We start from the raw sequence: 22,046 nt of genomic DNA, 5'->3' as shown, positions 1-22,046 counted from the left end.
GCTGTGTCGCCGTATTTTTCCGTTCGTGAAATCACGTTCAGCACATATAGACTATGTGATCCTCATAGCAAGGTAACAATCCTGGCAATGGGTTTATCCTTTTTCATCATCGAAATCCTGTTTAAATGCGACTCTGGATGCGCTTCTGGCAAGCTGCTAGTTTGAAATGAAGAGTAACTACATATCGACAAAGAACATATTTAGGGTTGAAGCTCATGCGAGACCATCAACGTAACGACAAACGGTGGATGTCCTGCCCGCATCACTCCTACGCATCCTATACCGTTACATTTTACTTTATTATTACTTATTACAGTTACGTAAACGAAGTGTCACGTGTGCATTGCAAAGCTGACCACAAACAACCCAGTTCATTCATCATCGATTTGCTTTGCTAATGTTGCTGCCGCCGCCGCTGTGATTGTCGGCGTCGTCATAATCGTAATTCTATCATAACTTGCTACTACGAAAAACGTAATTGTGCCCATTGAGAATTCCGGACGGGTCGTGCAATTATTCGCGGCGGAGCTGGCAGGAAGCGTTATCGTTTTCTGTCGGACCGAATCGTAGACAGTAACGGCACACGAAGGAACCACATACAACAGTGATAAATTGATTGGCGTGTAATTATCTCTTTTGATCGCGATAATTCGTAGGGAGTTTTCGGAAGGAGCATTTTTTTTTACTATTGAAAATGGCCGCTGTATATTATTTTGAAGCATGAATTATCAGACTGTGCCGTTGTTAGTTGCGCGAGTACGCAGACGTGACTCTGACAAATGTGGTAACTATGCATCTTTTCTTCTAGCTAAAACTGGGTGACTGATAGGACGATTCGGAGCATCTGGTGTTACGTGTACGCGAATAACTTATGTGTGTACCGTTAGGGATTTTGTAAATAAATGAAAAAAAAAAAACTCTTTCCGTACTACAACCGAGACAATGAGTACTGTTATTATTTCAACAGTATCTCTGTATGGTAGACGAAGATACCACCCATGTACTGCTCGCCCCGACATTAGCTTGTTATTGTTGTCTTTGGACACTGGAAAATGGCTAAAGTAAACCTGCTATAATCCTGCTGTCGCCCACTGGGTTCTGGTACGGGTTAAATGGTAGATATTTTTCGATATAGATTATTGTGATAAATCCGCATAATTAATGGTTCATCGGACCGCATTAGGACCGTGTAAATGAATCATGTGTAGTTTTTTCTTTTCAGAGATCAAAAGTTTCGCTCTTTTACAATAAATTTGTTTTCTACATTCTTTATTTAGTAATGCCTTCTGTCCATTAGCTACGATATTCGTTATTGTATAGTCTTTTCATAATACACGAAACGGTTACCGCGAGCCTTTGAGCTCTTTGGCCGACAAGCTTCCAAGCTAAGGGGCCTAGAGGAGCCATTAGGCTTACGAGCTCGTCCTAAAGAACTATATGCCAATATTAAGGCTTCGAGACCCAAGAGGGACCAGGCTTCGATTTTTGTCGTGCGTGTTCCGCATGTACGGAATCTAGTTAGGTCCAAAAAGATTTATTTTTTTGCCATCAATATATTTCTGCTAACAATAGTCTGGCTCATCCGTTGCAAACCCTATGCAGTTGCACACTAGCAACTGGACAGAATGAGCACCTAGCGACTAGATGACAGCAACTGTCACGTTCAACCTTGATGCTTGTTACCTAGCCTTGGCCTTTTTCGGGATAGCTGCGGCGGGCACAACGGCGTTTATGGTCGCTTTTTTTGGTTTTGATTGAACGCTCTCGCATCAGCTCTTTTCAACAGGTGAAAAGCAACTGCTGGCCACGCCGTCAAGTGCCGCTTAAGTGGGCGCAAAGGCACCCTGACATGCTGGCGCTCCTCCCGGGCAATTACGTGATGCTCAAATAGTGGTTCGTACTTTGTATTTGTGTTTCTTAACAGGTTAAGGGCCAATTTTACCTGGCAACGAGTTTATGAACTTTTGTTGGTAAGGCCGCATTCTATAGGCGATCAATTCAGTTACATTCCAGTTAAATTTCAACATTGTCAAGTTAATAGTTCGGTGTAAATTATAGAACTTTAACGGACGGGGTCGCATTCGAAAATTAAATTTGTCTTACAAAGCTACTGTAAAAATATCCTGGTAAAAGAAATTCATGCGAAACGTAGATCATAGATTAGAAATGAGTACAAATAACAAATTTTGATAGGCTGCAATTAAAAAAAAAACTCACGGTGGGGAGCACATTATCGTAGTAGTAACCGTCTTATCGGGAGGTAGCCATTTAGCACGTGAAATTCTAATACGGTCAGGGATTCACGAACCTCTATCCAGAAGTACTTCGAATAGTGCCATTCGATAAAATCTGGTCTTACGTGATTACTTTATTCTGTGACTAACAAAAAGCCGATCACTCAGATATCAGGCGCTTTATTTTTATAGGCATTTTATCAATTTCTGAGACAACTAATTGCTCATTTTGATTTTTGGCCGCAACAGCGTTTTCATGCTACTGTGCCGGGGTGAATCGTGTTGAAACACCTTGTGACAAAAGATTGGATACAATATCGGCAACAGAAACAATAACAATGTATTGAGTTTAAGCGCTAAAGTCTTACAGCATGATTATGAGCCTCTTTCAGTGTCGACTTGTTTATTATTAACTGATACCTTCGGCCTTGGCCGACGCACTGCTTCTGTCGTTGGGTCGCGGGCGAATGAAGTCGGATACGCGAGAGGGCGTTGCAATTGATAGATACTTATCATCGACTCACCTATTGATTCTAGAAAGTTACCAGGACTAATGGGTTTCGCATTTTTTTTTTTATAATAGGCACTTACACATATTTTATTAAATAAAAATGCATATATGTGTGTGTGTGTGTGTTTTGATTAGCATATTGACTATTTTCCCAGACGCCACTTGAGTTAAAGATTTCTTACTTTTTGTCTCCTATATTTTATTATTAATAAATCTTTGTTTTCTCATAATGTATTGAACGAAAATTAAGTTTATTTCGGTCGACGTATTGGTTCTGTTTCTGGGACGAGCTGAAGGATGTTTTATTTCTTTCAATCTTATTTATAAGAAATGTTCACACATACTTTATCAAATAAAGATTGATTCTCTTCGTGAGTATTTTTATATATCATTTATATATATTGAATGTGGATGTAGATATTTAATATTTCACAATTTGCGCATTGATTCTGTCTCCTTAACAAAGTGTGCGGTTGTTCATCCTTTTGTTTTATTATTTGGTTATAAATATGTGTATGTCCCCAAAACGTCGCCAGTGTTTAGGAATTTTTTTTGTAGGTACAAAAGTAATTATATATATATATATATATATATATATATGCATAGTCCCACGGGAATTTAGCGGGCAAATGCGTTACCAACAGTCCCCGTGACAGCTTCGTGGGTATCTTAGAGGACGTTGTGGCCTGGCTTCGAACCCGTGGGCATAAATACACGTTTCGTTTCGCGGTGTGAGCCAGCCGCATGATGGAGCGTCGGACGGCAACACCAGACGTGAGACTTGCAATATGTAAGATTCGTTCAAAAATGTGTTGAAATACATCTTTATTTTATAGTTGTATACGCAAAATAGACACAACGATAGGGTTTTGTTTTTTTTTTTGTTAGGTATTATGGGTACTTTTTCTTTTTTTAGATATTATAAGAAATACTCATTTTAAGCAAAAAAAATGTATTGCATTTTTGTTCAGTTTGTCAAGGTTTATTGATTGAAGTCAAGAAATTCTTTTCTTACATAAATCATGATATGAAGTTTTCACCCTTTAAGTGGCATCTTTAAGCCGAAAACTGGGATTTAAATATAGACAGAAAAATTATATTTCGTGTCTATACATTGGGTTGTCAGCTGGTATCAAGAAATATACTCTATACACACTTCTATGCAAAAGTCCACGAATTGTTACCCTCGTGAAAAAGAACCACATACATAAACAACGTGGTACTTCACGTAGAATAAATGTTTTCGATATTTTGGTATTCGCTCTCAGAAAATCTTTCAGGACATCTTTTGGAAACAAATTGTGCTACCAAAACGTTCCCACCAAAACCACCCGCTACAACCTTCCAATTCACACTTGAAAAATACTTGATCATAGCTCGATGCTTGAGGATAGAAATGAATTTTTATTCCCATTAGCACATGGCGGCAAAACAGACGCCATATTGGAGTTTTTTTTTGTCCCACTTATATATATATATATATATATATATATACCTACTTGAAATGTTGCACTTTTTACTCAATTCGTCGAGATTGATCAATTTGTGTAAAAAACGCGCGTACGATAAAATAAACGTTTCGTGCACGTAAAACATTGCGTCATTATTGTTGACAGGACGGAGGGAAATTCAACATAAAAGCTGAAATTTAGGTCTACAAACGTATATCGCATTTCGATTCAACCCAAAGAGATCGGTACTGAGATTGAGCGAGGCTTTTTCTACACTGGCTTTTATATAAATATTCGACTACCATTTCATCAGATGAAGAGGACTATAAAAAAAAGACATCGGAATGTGGCTTACATCAGCCTCTACACTTTTCGTAGACAGGTAAGGGAAGTTTGGCTGAGACACCCTTTAACACACATCATTTTAAAAAATGCACGCCATTGACAGACGCCATCAATGAAAATTAAAAATATTAAAAGATCCAGTGTGTATATCTATTGTGTTCGGACCTTTTCAAGGTTATTATGGTGATTTGTTAAATTAGTGCAATATTATCCGATAGCCATTTAGCTGCTGCTCTAATACGGAAGGCTAACCCACGTTTATCAATATTAAAAAATATAAAAAAGAACACCTGTTGCCTGCTGTCTAGCAGGGTCCTAAGACGCCAATTGCAAATTCTGATATTGAAGCGTAAGGATAGGATACTACATATAACATAAGAAGGACATTTTGTTGCCGATTTCGCGTAATAGATGCGCTTCCTGACGTCAGACCGTTATGTCGGGTAGTATAGCTAACGTTTAAAAACAGCCGTTACAACACCGCGAAGTGTAGAAACGCTGTCAGTAAAATGACATGTGCTTGGATGTACCTCTGCATGGTAGTTATATTTCGCTATGCTTTTAAATGCCGTAAGTTTCCATTGTGCTGTTTTGACAAGCTGTTAGATACAAGGCTACGTTACAGGTACCCAACTCGACAGGCGTATACGCGATAACAGATTGGCAACATATGACTATATCGATAGAATAAACTTGAAGTGGGACATAGCTGAAAGGTTCGAGGAAGTAGGAAAGCAAATATTTGCAGAGGTACTTCTCAACCGAACAGGCCAATATGAACGGTCCTAGCGTATACTATTCAAGTTATCTAGACGGTTAACTTTGATTTTATGTTATTGATAGCTCACCGTTTCACTGCTAGAAATGTTCTACTATGAAATTAACAGTTCGCACTTACAAGCAAGTACGGGCGGTCGAGTTCGAGCACAATAATTCCATGCCTAGATCATGTTTCTGTCTTTGATGCTTGCCACCTAATAAAAGTATTACATTTCTGATCCATTATTTGAGTCATTGATATCGTGCATCGTTAGAAACTCCTATCGATCAAAAATGTGCCCCTCGACATTTGATTTTACGCGGAAGAAGCTTGTGTTTGACACAAACATTCAGGTAACAATCGCTCAACTATATCTAACTGATGAGCTATAAAGCAAAGTTCTTTATTCTCTCTATGATACGATTAGCGCGATTGCTATACGAACCTCATCTTCACGTTGAATTTTGGGACCTTTCCCACTCATCGGTTGGCCCACCACCTACACAGATGACAAATCCTTAGGTTTTTGAGCTAAAGGCTCGTTTGGCCTAGTTCGCGGAATTTGTGCTTGAACCTAGCAATTTATTTCACAATTAGCACAAACCCACATGAACTTTTCATGTAGCAACATTTGCCTTTTTTTTTTTTTACCTAATTCGTTCTAAGGAGGGATGTGTTAGATCGGTATAGAGACACGCATGGTGAACTGATCTTCTGACCATTCTGTACCTGAACGAACAATACAGATACTGCGTTCGAATCTACCTAGTTACACTTCTCAAAGTTGTATACTTATTGTTTGTTTTATATAGTTTTAGATGCGATGTATGGCTTATATATTGAACGTCGCTAGTGCATAGCAGAATCACTTCACTGCGTTCTCTGCGGAGTTTCGACATATTTTTATCGAAGCGGAGCAGACTTAGGTTACTAGTCGGCGCTTGGTTCAACACAAATTTCCAATTTTTTGCGACAGATGTGCGGCCAGCTCTCCGAATAATCAGTCGATATTTATCGATACGTGCCATATGTATAACTGTAACATGGGACAATTTTACGAAACTGAAGCCTACGCCCAGCTAAAAAAAAAAAAGATGTTACCAATGTATATCCATGAGAACTCGTTGACGGTTTAATTCTCACCTGCCTATTCACTTAGATGCCGCGTAGATTGAACGATTCGTTGTAGATAGGTGTCGACCGCGATAACGATCACGGTTTTTTCGCTGCCGGTGTTGCTATTGTCAAATTACCATAGAAGCGTTTCAGTGATATCGATCGAACGGAACAGATGACCTTTTCCCGAACGTCTCGCCGTTCGGCTCTACTTATCGTCTACAATAACTTACGCAATATATATATATATATATATATATTGCGTAAGTTATAGTTTTTTTTTGTTTTTTGAGTAGATGCTTGCTCGTTCTTTGTTTGAATTCAGCGAATCGGTGGATTTTGTGGTCATTTAAAGAGTTTCCGGCAGTTACTTGTGCCAATGAATAATGAATTGCTTCCAGCATTTCGACCCCACACGTGTACCTACGTTCTTTTATTGTGCAAACAATCACCGCACTGTAATTATCTGGTATGTATCATGGTCAAATATAGTACAAACAAAGTCTTGTCTTATAAACGTCGTGTTCAATAGAAATTCAACGACAAACCAAAGGATATATCTGTCGTCTTTCTGTGTATATTTGTTTTCCGTATTTATGTTGAAACGTTAATTATATCACAGTAGCCAATATAGAAATGAGCCTCGTGCTTAAAATTGCCATGTTTACAATTCAAAGCTAGTGAAGTTCAATGGATATGGAACTGGCAAGTGGCTACGCCCGCGCGCGGCCTGCTGGGATAATGAGATCAGCCGCTATTGAACTTCCGAGTTTGTCAACGAACACGTACGTCACCGTATGGCATTTCGTTCAAAACAACCTATAATTGGAGTAAAAGCCTACGTTGAAAACGATTCCACCTAGCAAAAATCTATCATCATAACCACCGAATAAGCTAAACTTTCGGAAAGTCTTCGACCTGTTATAAATTTCAGCGCTGAAATCTCAAATATTGCATAACGCCTCAATAGACGAAGTTTAACGCTTTAATCAGTACATTATATTTTACCTATAGACCACAATGTAGTGTGTACTGTTTTATTATGAGTACGGTCCTCGTAGTGTTAGTCAGGTGCACGTCTTCCTATAGCCAATTTTTACGTATCTTGTTAGCGAACTATCGTCAGTATCATATAGCTGCATTAATGCTCAGACCTAGAGGTGGATAAAGGTTTGCAGATAGATTTCTGATTAACGCTTAACGCTTGTTTAATCTGACCTGACCAGCTTCAAGTTATTGTGTAGAGCCCGTCGCCCAAGCCAAATCTTAGTTGTAAGTCACCAGAAGGGGCACGACAGCTTCGACTTCTGTCTGTTATCAGCTCAGCAGATTCTGGCCAGAACAAGTAAACAAAGCAAGTTCTGCAATGAGCAACCCGTTCCATTGTTTAAATTAGCAAAACCGCTCGCTAGGTGTACTTGTGCATGAGCTGGTCTCAGTAGATGACTTACCGCTGGAAGTGTCAACTTCCAGGAAATGATGTCTCCTGAAAGCTGTGTCTAGTGAGCTGCAATAACTAGTCTAGATATTTCGGCTGAGTCCATACCACAACCTATCTAGAAGATCTGGATATACTGGAGCTTGAACCCCCCTAATGTGTGTGTCATGGCCATGGAGAGAACCGATAGCATGTAAAAGGTTAACGGGTAAGGTAACGTTCCACGATTGTCGTATGACTGATCTCCCCTATCTTTCCCTGCAACCAGTGGAATTTGTTTAAGGGATAAAGGTTTGTACTAGCGATGAAGAGCGCTTCAGAAAAACGGACCAGCGACTAGACAACATTAAGGACCCGTCTCTTTTCGCCGAAACCAAACCGGCGTTCGCCGTTAGTATCTTGGCCTGTTATACAGCTTAGATACCATTCGCTGAATTGCGTGCAATGAAATACCTGCTAACGGAGATGGTACCCAGTAGAAGCTTGTGCTAGTAACAGGGCGTTTCAGTCGATGGAATTTGTTTACACTGCTTACCGATACTTCTATGACGTGACTTTTAATTTAGACTCATGCTAAACAGGGAGCGTATCTAGATGTTGCATCTCACTTATTTCTAGTAGAACACGCTTTAGACCCCGTGCAACTATATCATGCTGTTTACTGAAGAATTGGGTATTCGTTCCGGACAATTAATACCGACATATCCCAATTGCACTGTCGAGTTCCAGCTCGCTCAAATCTTCTAACCGAACTACTCAATGCGTGAAGCGTTTTGTTACTTCGTGCCCACGCTGCCGCAATCAAGCCTCTCGCCTGTCTATCTTCACGGCTAAATGTGCCTTTTTTTTGCAACTAGAAACGGATCATCCAGTTGCTATGATATTGTGCCTGTTATTGGTCACTGTCGACCTTTTTTTGCAGTATTCCTACCCCGAGGATGTGGTCGTCAACGTGTCGGCTTCAAAGGCGACCGCGGACGCCGCGACTTTTATGGCGGGCTATTTTGCAAAGAGGACTGTAAACCTCGTGTGGTCGCCGACTGAAAATTTCATTAGTCGCTGACTGATTTGTGTCGTACTGGTGTTGAAAGTGGAAGCGGCAATGACGGTGACGGTGACGATGCAGCTGCTCTTGACTTTGGTTGTGCTTGTGAACAAGGCATGTCATACAATGGACACAGACCGTAATGAGATCGGTTTCGACAAGTGAGCAACACGTTTTATATTATAAAAGGATCGGTAGCGTCGTAGACACTTCCACCGTGTTTGCCTGCAGGATATATGATGTCATGGTAGCCCAAGTGGCTAATGAGGAAAGACTGACAAAAGCTATTACTGTGTCTTATTTGCTGCACTCACTGCTGTCTGTGTCGATATGGGTTGAGCGGTAGAAAATATCAAAAGCGGGAATGAGAAAGAACTGTGTACGAATGTAAAGCGGAAAATAAATATGTTTAGTGAGTTGTAAAATTGAGCTCTAACTGGTATGGCTGTGCTACAATTGAATTCTTTTGAATACGACGTCGCCAGTGAACCATTATTGTCGAGCAGGCTTTGGGGTTAGGTCTTTTTGTTGGCTAACCGAGCAAACGTAAAATTTCTCCATAGTAACAAAAAACAATCGGCGTCCACCCGACAGAGAGGTAACGCTTGACGTCGCTTGCGCTTTTGTCTAATGATCGTTTCATATTGATCTAGTTGTTGTCTTTACGGAGAAAAGCTGCTATAAAATGTTTGCTTTATTCGACACTTACAGTTCACAACAGGTTTTTGGCAGAAATTTCACTTGAATGAGTCTAGACCATTGTGTACCCCACTAAACCCCAAGCATAGATACATATGCTATGCCCGCTATTATGCTAGTTGACATTTGGTACTTCAACAGAAGAGTGAATAGAGGCGAGCGGCTCATGAAAGGTAAAAGAAGCTTATGATCTTCGTGAGACTCTATTCATGGTAGCGTATCTGTTCTCCAGGGACGTCTAATTGCGCCTTACTGACACCTCGAATACCGTGGTATACCTGCCACTTCATTTGTAGTTTGGCCGTTACGTGTCGACGGCTGTCGAATGGATCCTAGAATGGCAGTCGATTGCGGTATCGCCATATAACGATTGCTATTTGGATTTTGAATAGTCTGGACCACGGAAGGAGACACATTTTACTTAAAATGATTTAGCTGGGCCTAGATTCCGAATACGACTGGCCCCTAATTTCCAGTTTCCTTAGGATGACTTGATCGTTAGGCTGACATTCTGTAGTGAGTACGCACCTGGTTGGCTATATCACTGTTGCGGCTTTCCCTTTACAACTGTATCTGCCACCGTTGATTCCAGTAATACAAAAAGCATAGGAACAGACAGCTGTGGAAGTACGAGGTCTGCTCAGGGTATTAGTTAGTTTAACTGCTGCTGTGGTTTGGCGGACGCTGATGACGCTTCCACTTCTGCGACACGACAGTCAGCTGGCTAATAGTTGTCTGCATAGTGCCGTCGTCGCGATTGTGGCCATTCGCGTTTTCCTCAGGTTGAACCTCGAGCAAGCAAATAAGCAGGGCAACAGACGATCAAGAAGGCAGAAGTACGAACAAACGAACCAGTCAAATCAAAGCGACGACAAGTAACAGTCATATAGCCCTGCTGGTTGTGCCTCGCAGCAATGAGTCATTCGATGGCTGTAGTGTTGTGACTATGGCGTGGTAGTTATGGCCGCTGTAATGGTTCCGATTTTTCCACTCAGAGCAATGCTGCATCGTTATGGTTTCGCCGTCATCTTACTACCAAACAAAAGATACTTTAGCTTCTGCTGGTGCCGACGCGCGCGCGTCTGCGATTGTGGCCGCACGTCGACAGCGCTAAAGTAAGCGTAGATGTGCTAGCGGTAGCAGTAGCACTACCAGAGAAGAAAAACTATCGGAAAAAAACGAGGCGTCCCTCTGGCGAATATCTCAGAACGTCTTCTTCGTCCGAATCATTCGACTATCATCACTTGTCGCTTTATCAGTTGATATTCGCACACGCGTACACACACCACCGCATTTGCGAACGCCAAGCTGGCCGGCTAAAGCGATTTAAGGTAGCGAGACGATATGATATGGCTAGAAGAAATAAAGTTGTATAGAAGATATATATATATATATAAAAGTGCCGTTTTAATTTAAGGAAACAACTGAGGAATTATTTTCATCTGGACCCTCGTTCGCGCCGCCATTAACGATCGAGTTGTTACGTAACAGAGTTATTATTATATCATTTGAGGGTAGGTTACTACAGCGCGTCTGCCGCTGCCGGTGCGAGCTTCGCCTTACGATAGGCGCATCTAGTTTAGTTTCACCGTTATAAAGGCAAAAGGACATATGTAAAACTTATGTCAAGTAGTTTCTAGCAAGTCGTTCTGCAATCGCCCATCTAGGATTAAAATACAACGTCGCTTTTTTCGGGGGAACAAGTAAGTTTATCCTTTGATCAAAATGCCAACTAAGCATTTCTTACAACTGTGTTATGGGAACTTTGAATGTATCCTCAGATTGCGGATCCGTCCCGTAGCATCATTAGAAACGTCAAAAAATATATGATAAACATCTACTAATTCGCTGTTTAGAGCTGCTGACAGTAAAATAGTAATATCAGTTCAGTTATAAAGATACACGTTATTGTTCCTCAAACGTTAATTAAAGTGTGCGCATAGATGCCCTATTGAGGCAACTGATGTAGGGATACGACGAGGAAGCATTGTTTCGAAAATTCACTTGAGTTTTCATTGCCTTTGGACTGTTACGTAAACCTGTTGATGAAATGACGTCAAAGGAATATGGAGACAGCCTCCAGTCATATACCGTCACAGACCGTTGGCACCTTATAAAGATCGGCTACCAATTATTCTATATATAGAATGACTGCTCTGTATATATATATAGAGGGAACAGGACCTTAAAAAACGAAGAAGGTTACTTAGTTCATTAACTGCGTACTAGTGCGGAGCGTCTTTTATATTCCTCATATAATTAAGGAGTAATATAAGAAGGAACTATCAAAATATCTTATCAATAACCCCTTATGTTAAAATAACTAAAATTATTAATTTCGCTGATTTTTTATCATTTTGATCGGGTCATGTAAAGATGCAGTCATGTAAAAAAAAGACCTAAAAACAGCTTAGTCTTCGTCACTTTTTTTGCTCCTCAATCAAAGACTGCGCCGACAGCTTCGGTAATGACCGACCCTTCCAGCTTTTACATAAATGAAGTACATTTTGTGTACAAATGTTTATTACATTATTATGTGGTTCGGTTAGACCGGAGGTTGAGGGCTAAGGAAGGGCCGGTGAGCGACGGTTGAAGTGGGGTAGGCGCAAGCATTGAAAGCGTCCACAGACATTTGTACCGTGTAAATGCCTATTTCAGCAGGAAATTATACAGGTGACGAAGCCGCCTAGCAGACTTTGCTGAGAAGATGATTATCGGTGGTAAGGCGAGTAAGAATGTTTTTGAATGTGTTGCTTCTCTTTCTTCATTATTCAATTGAAATTGATTAGCGTACTGATACATTAGACTACTGGTGTATCTGAAGAATTATGTAGTTGGCTTTCAAAAGACAAATGAGTTGAACCTTAAAATAAAGATCTTTGCTGTGTTCCTGTAACGTAATACTGCTTTTAATACCTGAGCACCGGAAGCGTTTCATTACGTGCGATAGCAGTTTTCTATAGACATTCTGCACTGTTGCAGTCTAGACTTTTCTCGAATCTTTTCATGCAGTCGTCTGCTATCTCGGCTTGATACAATGGTTTATGTCGCATATCGAGGGATATTACTCATGCTGAGTAATTTTCAAGTTCGCCCATCTATCATCCCTTGTCTAAAGTAGCGTTTGTCAATCAAAAAGAAGCTCACTTATGAACATTTTGAACCAAGTTAACTTTCTCAGATTTTATTTCGAATTATAATATCCACGTTCAAGTTGAACAATTCTACATAATTTATACACTATTAATTTCAGCTTATTTTTTCTTTTTACTATTTCTGCGTTTCTATTCTAGATCGAAGGAGTTCATGATCTCCACTCGTTGGAGATCCTTCAGAACAACCTAATCCGAGCGAATAGACAGAAGGAAAATTCCAACAGTCTGGCACAACTCACAGCTCACGCTCACGCTCATAACAACAACAACAGGTAAACGTTTCTATCTTGGAAGGCCGTTCTTAATGATTGCGTTATTAAATATACATATAAAGCGTGTTAACGGTTACATATACGCGTACATGTATTGTACGGGCAAAAAAATCGTCAAATACTTTTGCCTCATCTTGTATACATATATATCCTTTATGGCGTGTCAGCATTACTTACGTATAGCATGACTTTATATATGTATTATTCAAGAAGTGCTCATTTCTAAGATAGCACATTTACTTTACGTTATTCCAATGTTGTTCCTCTAATTTACCAGCTTCGAGGTATTCAGTGCTCTCCAATAAAGTTAATGCCAACATGTTCGGCAACCCTTAGCAACATCTGAAAACCAAAATATCGATTGTCGAAAACTTCCCGACCTACCTTCGTCATCCAGAGAAGGTTTAAACAAAATATTAATAGTATCATTAAGCGCACGCTTTCAGCGAGATGCTCAGTGTTGACGTAGCGCTCGAGATGCTACTTTTTGCTTTGTACGCCATATGTATATGCTTACGATATACTCATCGGGCGTTAAGTTCGGCTGTTTTCTTCTACTGTGTCTACTTTGTTCAAACTAGGCAAACCCTAGCCAATGAACACTGCAATCGTCGTTGCCATCTACCTGAAGTTGTAACAACTTATGCAGTTACCTGAGGGCTTTTGGCGGAACATAGCACTGAAGGTAAAATAGATCAGAATAAGTACTAACTGACACCAAATCACTTCGAGAGTTAACGTTACAAACTGCCCTCAAGCTGCATTTAAACTGAACGAACGAGTTTTCCCAAGAAGCCAGAGGTTCCCAAATAGCCAACGTTACGATAAAGGTGCTATTGGATACATCCACCGTTCGAACATAATCATGTACATCTGTCGTGATTCGTTGAGGCTTGTTCATGAGCTAATTTCAAAAACGAAACGATGTTTCTAAGCGGTACTGGTACATACAATGAATCAATAGAAGCGTATCTTCAAGTAAGTGCATTTGATAAACAAATGTGCACTTCGCAGAAAAAAGAGCCGTCGTATGCAAAGTACAAAACACATAGATCGTCGATTATAACCACCGTTGTCGTAGCATCACAATGAAACTGTCTGCGTATTGCCATTTACCACTGCTAGCAAAAAGCAAAGTACGACAAAAGTGCTAGTATGACTTCGTTCTGTGATCTCTTTATTCTATTGTGCTCTATTTGAAGTGCGTATGACGGCCTGCTGTGTTGCCTCTTGACTTATTATCTCTGCAATGACTATATATTGTTTATCGATACCTACGAGTGACTCGAATGCGGCTTCCAAGCGTTGATGAACGTCGGGTGCCTTCCTTATTGATGTCCATGTTTGGCTGGGAGTTCTTCATTCGTTCGCGGTTGTGGGCAGTGGCCGTTTCTGGAAGCCCTTTGTCGTTTCCGACTCGTATTTGTTTCGCCTACCGTTGCCTTATCTTCTGTTGTACGGATCAGGAGACTGATTTTATTTTGGAGAAGAAAAATCAACAACGAAACCTAAGCTGTCGTCACCCTTTGTCCGCGTACGGCGGATAATCCTTTACGAGCTGACGCCCCTGACAACGTCGCCATAAATCCACTGTCGACTGACAATGAAAGACAGAGCTGTCTGTCAGGGTGCTGTTATAGGTTCATTGAAATCGTTGGAAATTAGATCCAATCTGACGATCTGGAGCAGTTTTACAGCCAGCCATTCGAAACATAGCCTCGATTCGTGAAGAGGTTAGGAATCTATAAGGCTATATTTACTTTTGTTTTTTACAGAAGATATCGACGCTTGTCCAAAATTAAGTCGCAGTTTTATACGATTTCTAATTTTTTGTTGTCGGATTTAGCGACGCAAGCGTACGTTGATTTTCTGTGGCTATATCCATTTGTGTATTTAATCATGGCGTCGCCACTCATTATCGGTAGCACATTGACACGCTGAATGCTATTAGTCAGGTCAATAGACCTACAATTCCGCAGTACAGGAGTGAAATTTCACGGCTGTTTAGTATTTGTTATTTTTTTGATTGATGTTCGAGAAATGTTAGTTTAAGATGCCAATATATTAACGAATTTACAAGGATGGGATAAAAATAAAATTCATGAGTCAACAGCAAGCCTAGTATTTACGTTAATTTCATCATTAGCAGAGCATAGCTATACCGTAACGAACTTCCCAACATTGAAGCCCACTGAATAGCCGAGTCCCAAAAAGAAGCTGGCTTAATATTGTTATATGTTATCACATGTACTTAACTATTGCACAGACACGAAGAAGTGCAACAGCTTGTGCTTACATGAAGCACAGTCGTCGGGCGCGTTCACAGTTGTGCGTCATCTCGATACAGTCTATATCGTTTTTTCCCGAAGTCATGCCTCTGCCCATTGAGTCTTCAGTGATATTTTTCATTTACAGTGCTATAGAAGGGCACAATAGTGAATCCCTTTGCGTAATTTACGTTGCTGAATCGACTCCTAGCAATCCCAATGATATTGGTTAGCGGTTGTTTGTCATTCGTACCACAGAAATGGTGCCGGTCACGACCTAGTCAGCCACCAATCGCATATACAATTGACCATATACATTTCATACGTTCAGTCATTGTTTTCTTTAGCAGTGTATTTTTAGTTTCGGTAGGTGTAGGTAGGTATACACGTTGCATCCCTGGCGGACACCTGGCGGTACCGTTCACTGCGAGTTTAGCGCATTCGAACGACCTGTTATGCGTTCCGTAAACCGTTGATTGATTGTGTTCGGCTATTATGGATGCTGTTTTCGCTAGTTCTGCCAAATTCGCCTTTCATTCAAATCAAAGCCTAACTTAATGTCAGCGAAGGCAGGCCGATCCCTTTCGGGCGACAGAAAATTATCTCATGAATTAAATCCTGTAACATATACTATGTTACGTTAGTGTATACTGCGTCTTTGACTTCTTTCCAAACAGTCGTTCTAAAAACGCATTGTAAGTACTAGCATCGAACGCTAGAAGGCAACAGACTACCATTGAACAAGCATTTTTAAATATATTCATAAAAAATTATTACTTATACAAAAAAATAATATTTAAAGTATGCGTATAGTATCATGGATTGATTACCTAACTGCCAATTGCGGATACAAAATGAAGCTTGACTACAACAAAAAACCAAAGCCCTTTCTGACCAGGATGAAAATACTGTGGTATTGCTTAATTATGGCCATTCCGCAACGGGGTTTTAGAGAATCCCTTCATAGTAGCCAATGATCTAATACAGTCATAATATTAACCTGTTCTTAATTCATTCTCTTCATTTTCCAGTTTAACTTTTGTACGATTTGACGTTACATATAAAGTTATCGGCGGTGTTTACTGTAGTGTACTACAGGCATGAATTGATAAACAAAAATACCGTATCATCGCAAAGCCATAATCTTAGCTGCGTCGGATAGGTACCTTTAGAGCATACTGTGTCACACGAGCGCAAGTTACATAAAACGCATAAGAAATTACTAATGTTTCTCAGACTATTTAAAACTTATTTTCAAATTCTTACAAGTATATGTCTCTTTTGTGAAGTCTAATCTAATTGTCATTTTTGCTTCACAAATCTGCACAGATCTTTGCAAGAGGACGACGAAGGCTCGGGTGATTCGGGTGAATCCGAGCTTGAGTTAATGATGTCCGAAGACTTCCTCGAGCCGAGCTCGAATGGTGCTCCGAAACCTCGAAAGCCCTTACGACGCAAAGTGCTCCAAGGGCCGCATCAGAAGCGGCGTCAGTCGGCGCCAGTGACTGTTTCGAGTGCTCGCTCGGAAGCATCTACTGGAGGAATATCCATCGACCGAGACTGCAATCGGCCATCGTCACCAGATCTTGGTCAGTTCAGCCCATCACTAAAATTAAACAAACAACGTATGACCCCCTCAAAAATATCTCTGTCCTCATTGCCCTCTTCAAAGTGGCCCTGACCTACTAAATTTGTGCCTCGAAGATATCGGGTTGAATACAATAACCTTGCAGTTTCTTTATAGCCACTGTGCAGGTCGGGGCACGGCGATCATTGTTATCAGCACGAGTATATGGTATACAGTTTAGTTCATTAGCACATTCCCGGAATAGACCTGCAATACAATCCGTACACGAAGATTCTGTAAGGCTATAACGTAAGTTTGTAAGATTGTAGTTTTTACCTTTCTGTGAACTGTCGTAACGATTGTTTCAGCTACGTATATGGACATCCAGGGTAACTCACTACAGAAAATCTATCCGGTAACATCTGTCACAGGTTTCGGTTCTAAATCGAACTGTGTTTGATTTTATTTGGCGTATTTTATAATTGTGTTATTGTTCTGTAACTTAGAGCTGCGCGATCCGGCCTTTTTCGACTCACTGCTGTCTGACAATGGCTCACCACGATCCGAACCATGCTTTTCGTTCATCTTTGACCCGCCGTACAGTCCACCGCCGCCCTCATTCTGGAGCCTTCCGAATTCGGCATTCTCGAGGTTGGTCGACCCACCAACTCAGGATGAAGGCCCCAAATACGTTCACCTTAATCTGAACTACGCTAACCAAGCTTTGAAATTAATTCTTATTTAATTGGCAATTTGCTGTGCGTCGTCAAACAGACTTACATAGATTGCGAAGGGTATCAATCTTAGTGGAGTCTAGTGTTGGGCTGTTAGAAGCACTAACTTTCTAATTATTAGCCAGATATTTAAACGTTCATATTTAAATAGAATAAATTACTGAATAGGTATACACTGCTCGTGTTGAAATACTTCCAATGCTGCTGCAAATTTTTGCTGGTAGAATGGATGTGATGCAGGCGAAGTTCACAAAGTGATGCAGGTCGCGAGAAAACAGCGTGGTGTCAACAGGATAGACACTACTTAGACGACGCTATTCAATTGCTACATGTACATGATGCATATGAAAGTTTGCTATGCATATCGCGATATACTGTTATGGTCGATATTGGATGCACTTGTCTTTCTCCAACAGAGGTGGCAAGCGTCAAGGATCAACTGACAGCTATACGACGTCTTCGACCCCGCATTCTGATTCACCGTCGGAGTGCGTCTACACCTACGCCGAGTGTGGCAGTACCACGTTGAGTAATCGAGATACTCGATCATCGTCGTTGTCACTCTCCTCATCGACGACGCGACATTCTTCCGAGGACGAAGAGGTCCTTCTAGTTTCGTCAGCGGCCATTGATCCTGGTCTTCACCGATCGTCTCATGGGCAGTCTGCCCATTCCCACGTGTCCGGCTTAAATCCGTCATCGCACCGCACATCCCACGCGCCTTCAATGGGGGCCCGTTCCGCAACGACGATAGGTTTCTCGGGGCATCGAGCATCATTAATAGGCGCTGGAACAGCCGCATTAGGAAATTCGATAGGACTGGCGCCGACCATGACGGCGCAAATTCCTCATTTCGCAAAATGCACTCCACGCATCACCAAAGTGTAGCTCTCGAATATAATCATAATGATAATAATAATAATCACTCCCTCACTCACTTCTGTTGAAATCATTAGTGCTTTTGATACAAGTAGAGTTGGACCGCCATATAGGTTATTCTAAGACAAATCATGAAAATCCTGTTCAAGGGATGTTACGCCGGTAAGAGTACAGTGAGGTGAAGTTGAGACATCGGAACACTGATCAAGCTGCCCAGGTTTATGCAAGCTCAGTTCGAAGGATTCAAGCGAATATATAACTATAGCAACATTTATAGGGAGCAAATCTTGTTGAGTGATACCGTTGCCATCTGGCGCTTACCTGACGCGACCGCGTACCAAAGTATAAAGGCATGGGATGCATCGCAATCAATGCACGCTTCACATTTGAAACATGTTCTTCGACAACGAATTGTGTCTTCTAAACACTCTAGTTCCCATACATAAAAGTACAACAACGGCAACAGATGCTATGTGAATTAATTATTGCGGAAGGCGCAGTTTGAAATGGGTAATAATGGCCCTGGTAATGAAACAAATGATTAATTGAAAAAACGTCACTCTGTTCCGCATAGAATATTGCTTTATATGATGCAAGGAAAACCATTGTAGAACCCACAAGATTCTCTCTGGTCTCTTATACTCCTGACAAGACCCATTCAAAATGGAAAGAATTTATCGTCACTAGGTGCTGTCACATCAGTCTGTCAGGTTCGTGTTCTCTGCTTGATTTTTGAAGCTGACTCTTTTGATGGACAACTCTAATATGAATGCGCTAGTAGTTCATCGTTAGTGGAGTGAAATGTTCAGTTTTGTTATCGAAGCATTTGGCGTGTTCCTGCAGAAACCCTGACAGAGCTAACGTGCGGAAATACGCCTTCAACTTTTCCCCAACTCGATTTGTCTCTGCCGACGGGAAACTAAGATAAACGGATCACCCAGATTGTATGTAGCTGTGATCTTGATAGCGCGCAACAAGTTGATGGTCGATGCTCCAACAAGTAGATTATGTTGCCCTGACTATTAGATAAAGTATAGCTTTTACTCATGTTTACTCGCAATGCCCTCTATCGAATCGCAAAATAAAAAAAATGGTTCGGTCGCGATCTATTGATACTTTGTATGCAATACCTATATATAACCAACATACCACTGAACGTTATTGCGTTGAAAGCTAGACAAGTTAAATTTGCCAATAAACAGCTTATATATATATATATATATATAAAGCGTATGATCATATTTTTGCACGTCTTAGTTGTTTACAAACATACATTTCGCCTAGGCGTGCCTTTTAAGGAGGAGGGCCGCGATGGTCAATGGTCTGTTTTCTTTATGCTATATGCGAACGCGTCAAAATAGAGTGCAATTGAGCTATCTACGTATCGACGTACAGTTGAGCTGTGATTAGTGCATGCAGTGTAACCCGAAGAAAGAAACGGACTGAAAGCGAACGATGTGGCTCGTGTACGCGCGCTGATTTTATAGTTGAAAGAAAAGCAGAATTTCAAATGGATTTAAGAGGAAAACAGTGTTGTTGTTCTTGCAAATGCGTGATTACTATCAAAATAAACAAGAGATGCTCAAAAATAATGGCAATATAAGATGTAATTAGTTATAGCAGCAGCTGGTGATGCGATAGCTATCATTGTGGTATCCTCGTAAGGCCGTGGGGACTGTTAATTATTGTTGGAGACAATTTGAATACGTGTCTTAGAGAAACAGTTTTTTTATTTTGTTACGTACCTATACTTGATTATTCCTTCTATCTGAACAGGTCCCCAAGGGCTCGTTGCCGCTAAAGGTCAGATCAAAGTGTGTCTTGTTATACTTAAGATTCCTCTTAGAGGCCTATGTAATCGTACAAAGAGTATTTTTGTCTTTGTTCGTCCTTTGTGTTATAATCACTGCTACTGGATGATTTCTTTCATGACTCTGTAGCAAAAATTTGATTAACGGTGAAATTTGAATCAGCGATTATCTCCTGTTTGATCGTAATTCACTATGGCGCTGTATTCAAGAAGTTGCACATTAGTCATCCCGACCACTGTCTTCCTCTCAACTTAGAAACAGCTTGATATAGTCTTCGTAAAGGTAGTCCTCAATATGTGTCCATAAAGAGATCTACGTTCTGAGTATCAGAAACCGAGGTCTTTGGTAGTTGATTCATGCGACCGCTAGATCAAAAATCCGCTACGGAAGTCCCATTTAAATCTGCTGCTGATGTCTTAATAAGAAGACTTTGAGCGTTTTCATTAATTCAGCTAATTGATTACGTAAGTTGACCGGTTAATACGTAATTTAATAGTTGTGCGGCTATTCTGGAAGGCAAAAAGGACGTCACGCTGTGGCGTTTGCTTCTGTTGCTCAACTTATCAACTTAAATTGGATCAAAATCACTGAATGATATGACAGCTACAATCAATCGATCGAAGTTTTTGTTTCAACGAGAAAAAGAGCAGAAAAAGTTTGCTCTTTTTTCTCATGAAACCGATCACTCTGCAGCTACAGTTCTACAACGCACGTTCATGATAATACCTATTGACACAGTTGAAGGGCTCGAATTTATACAAAAGTAAGTTGTTTTTTTGGAATGCTCTTCAAAGAGGATAGAGGCTTGAATATCTAAAGAGTAAACGATTGTCCAGACAGATATAATTTTGTTTGTGTTCTGCCGTATAAGCGGCAATAGCTTTCTGCAGAAATCTAAAGTCAGTGTTTGCGGAATAGGCCCCGTTGTGGATTCAACCAATAGCAGCAAACGAAACAATGTATAGTTTCTTGCAGGAAATTAAAGCGGAATGAATATCATTAGTCTATTTCTAATGCGAGATCGTCAAGAAAAAATATGCGAAGGTGACTTAAATCTTGTTAGAACTAAATCACTAGTATCTTGTCATTTGTTTAGTGGTGAGATATATCTTCAGATAACAGTGCAGTACAGGTTCTCTAAAATGCGGTAGCAATTTTTACGGCCAAATAGCTCTCACCTTGAAAAGCGTCTCTTAATAGCAGTATCCTGTTAAGCAAATAACTCGGTCTTAATTGCAATGGCGATCAACACTGTTTAAATAAAAAGTCAATTTGGTCATTTGCAAGATTCCATGGCGCTTGTGAACAACGTTTGGCCTTCAAGGTACGGTTAGCGGGATCACGATATCTTTCTGCGCATGCGACGCTGATTCACTTGAATTAGATGAATTAGTCATAAATTTCAACTCTTGGCGTTAGAAACTAAAGACAGCACGGCTATAACGATTGTTTTAAAGGGATTATTTGTCAAAACAGACAAGGTGTTTTCCTCTCGTATGCGTTCTTAAGGCTCGCGTAGTTTGCTACATATGCTGTTTTTCGAGAACAATTATAAGTCACCAAAGGTGTCGCCATTTTAAGAAGGTCCTCCATACATGTCGGGGGTTACTCGGGTGAGCCTGCAGGCACACGTTGAGACAACCAGTTTCCAATTTAAGAAACTTTGAATTGATTGTTGGAAATACGTTCGTTCTGTATGCTCAATGATTGTTTGTAGCTATGGTAGGAGTTGAAGATCTCATGACAAACCGTAAATCGAGCT

At 40.6% G+C, this 22,046-nt stretch overlaps 1 protein-coding gene across 20 annotated transcripts in view; it reads left to right on the top strand.

Annotated features, from left to right (window-relative positions):
• Positions 1-20,065, top strand: part of LOC111250947 (uncharacterized) — a 128,211-nt gene extending 108,146 nt beyond the window's left edge. For 13 of the 20 annotated variants that reach the window (XM_086991292.1, XM_086991289.1, XM_086991295.1 and 10 more), the window contains 6 exons: positions 3,390-3,535; positions 4,362-4,578; positions 12,893-13,026; positions 16,623-16,882; positions 17,367-17,511; positions 18,011-20,065. In XM_086991292.1, the coding sequence (XP_086847418.1) occupies positions 4,510-4,578; positions 12,893-13,026; positions 16,623-16,882; positions 17,367-17,511; positions 18,011-18,482 (1,080 nt within the window). In that variant the 5' untranslated portion in view covers positions 3,390-3,535; positions 4,362-4,509 and the 3' untranslated portion in view covers positions 18,483-20,065. Of the gene's footprint in view, positions 1-3,389; positions 3,536-4,361; positions 4,579-6,535; positions 6,887-12,034; positions 12,325-12,892; positions 13,027-16,622; positions 16,883-17,366; positions 17,512-18,010 lie in introns of those variants that run through there. The other 7 variants (XM_022806969.2, XM_086991287.1, XM_022806968.2 and 4 more) reach the window with 3 other exon arrangements.
• The last annotated feature ends 1,981 nt before the right edge of the window (positions 20,066-22,046 follow it).

Source organism: Varroa destructor, unplaced genomic scaffold (assembly GCF_002443255.2).
Source record: "Varroa destructor unplaced genomic scaffold, Vdes_3.0 BEIS01000005.1, whole genome shotgun sequence".
Taxonomy (NCBI): Eukaryota; Metazoa; Arthropoda; class Arachnida; order Mesostigmata; family Varroidae; genus Varroa; species Varroa destructor.
This window is presented reverse-complemented; position numbering and strand designations above follow the sequence as displayed.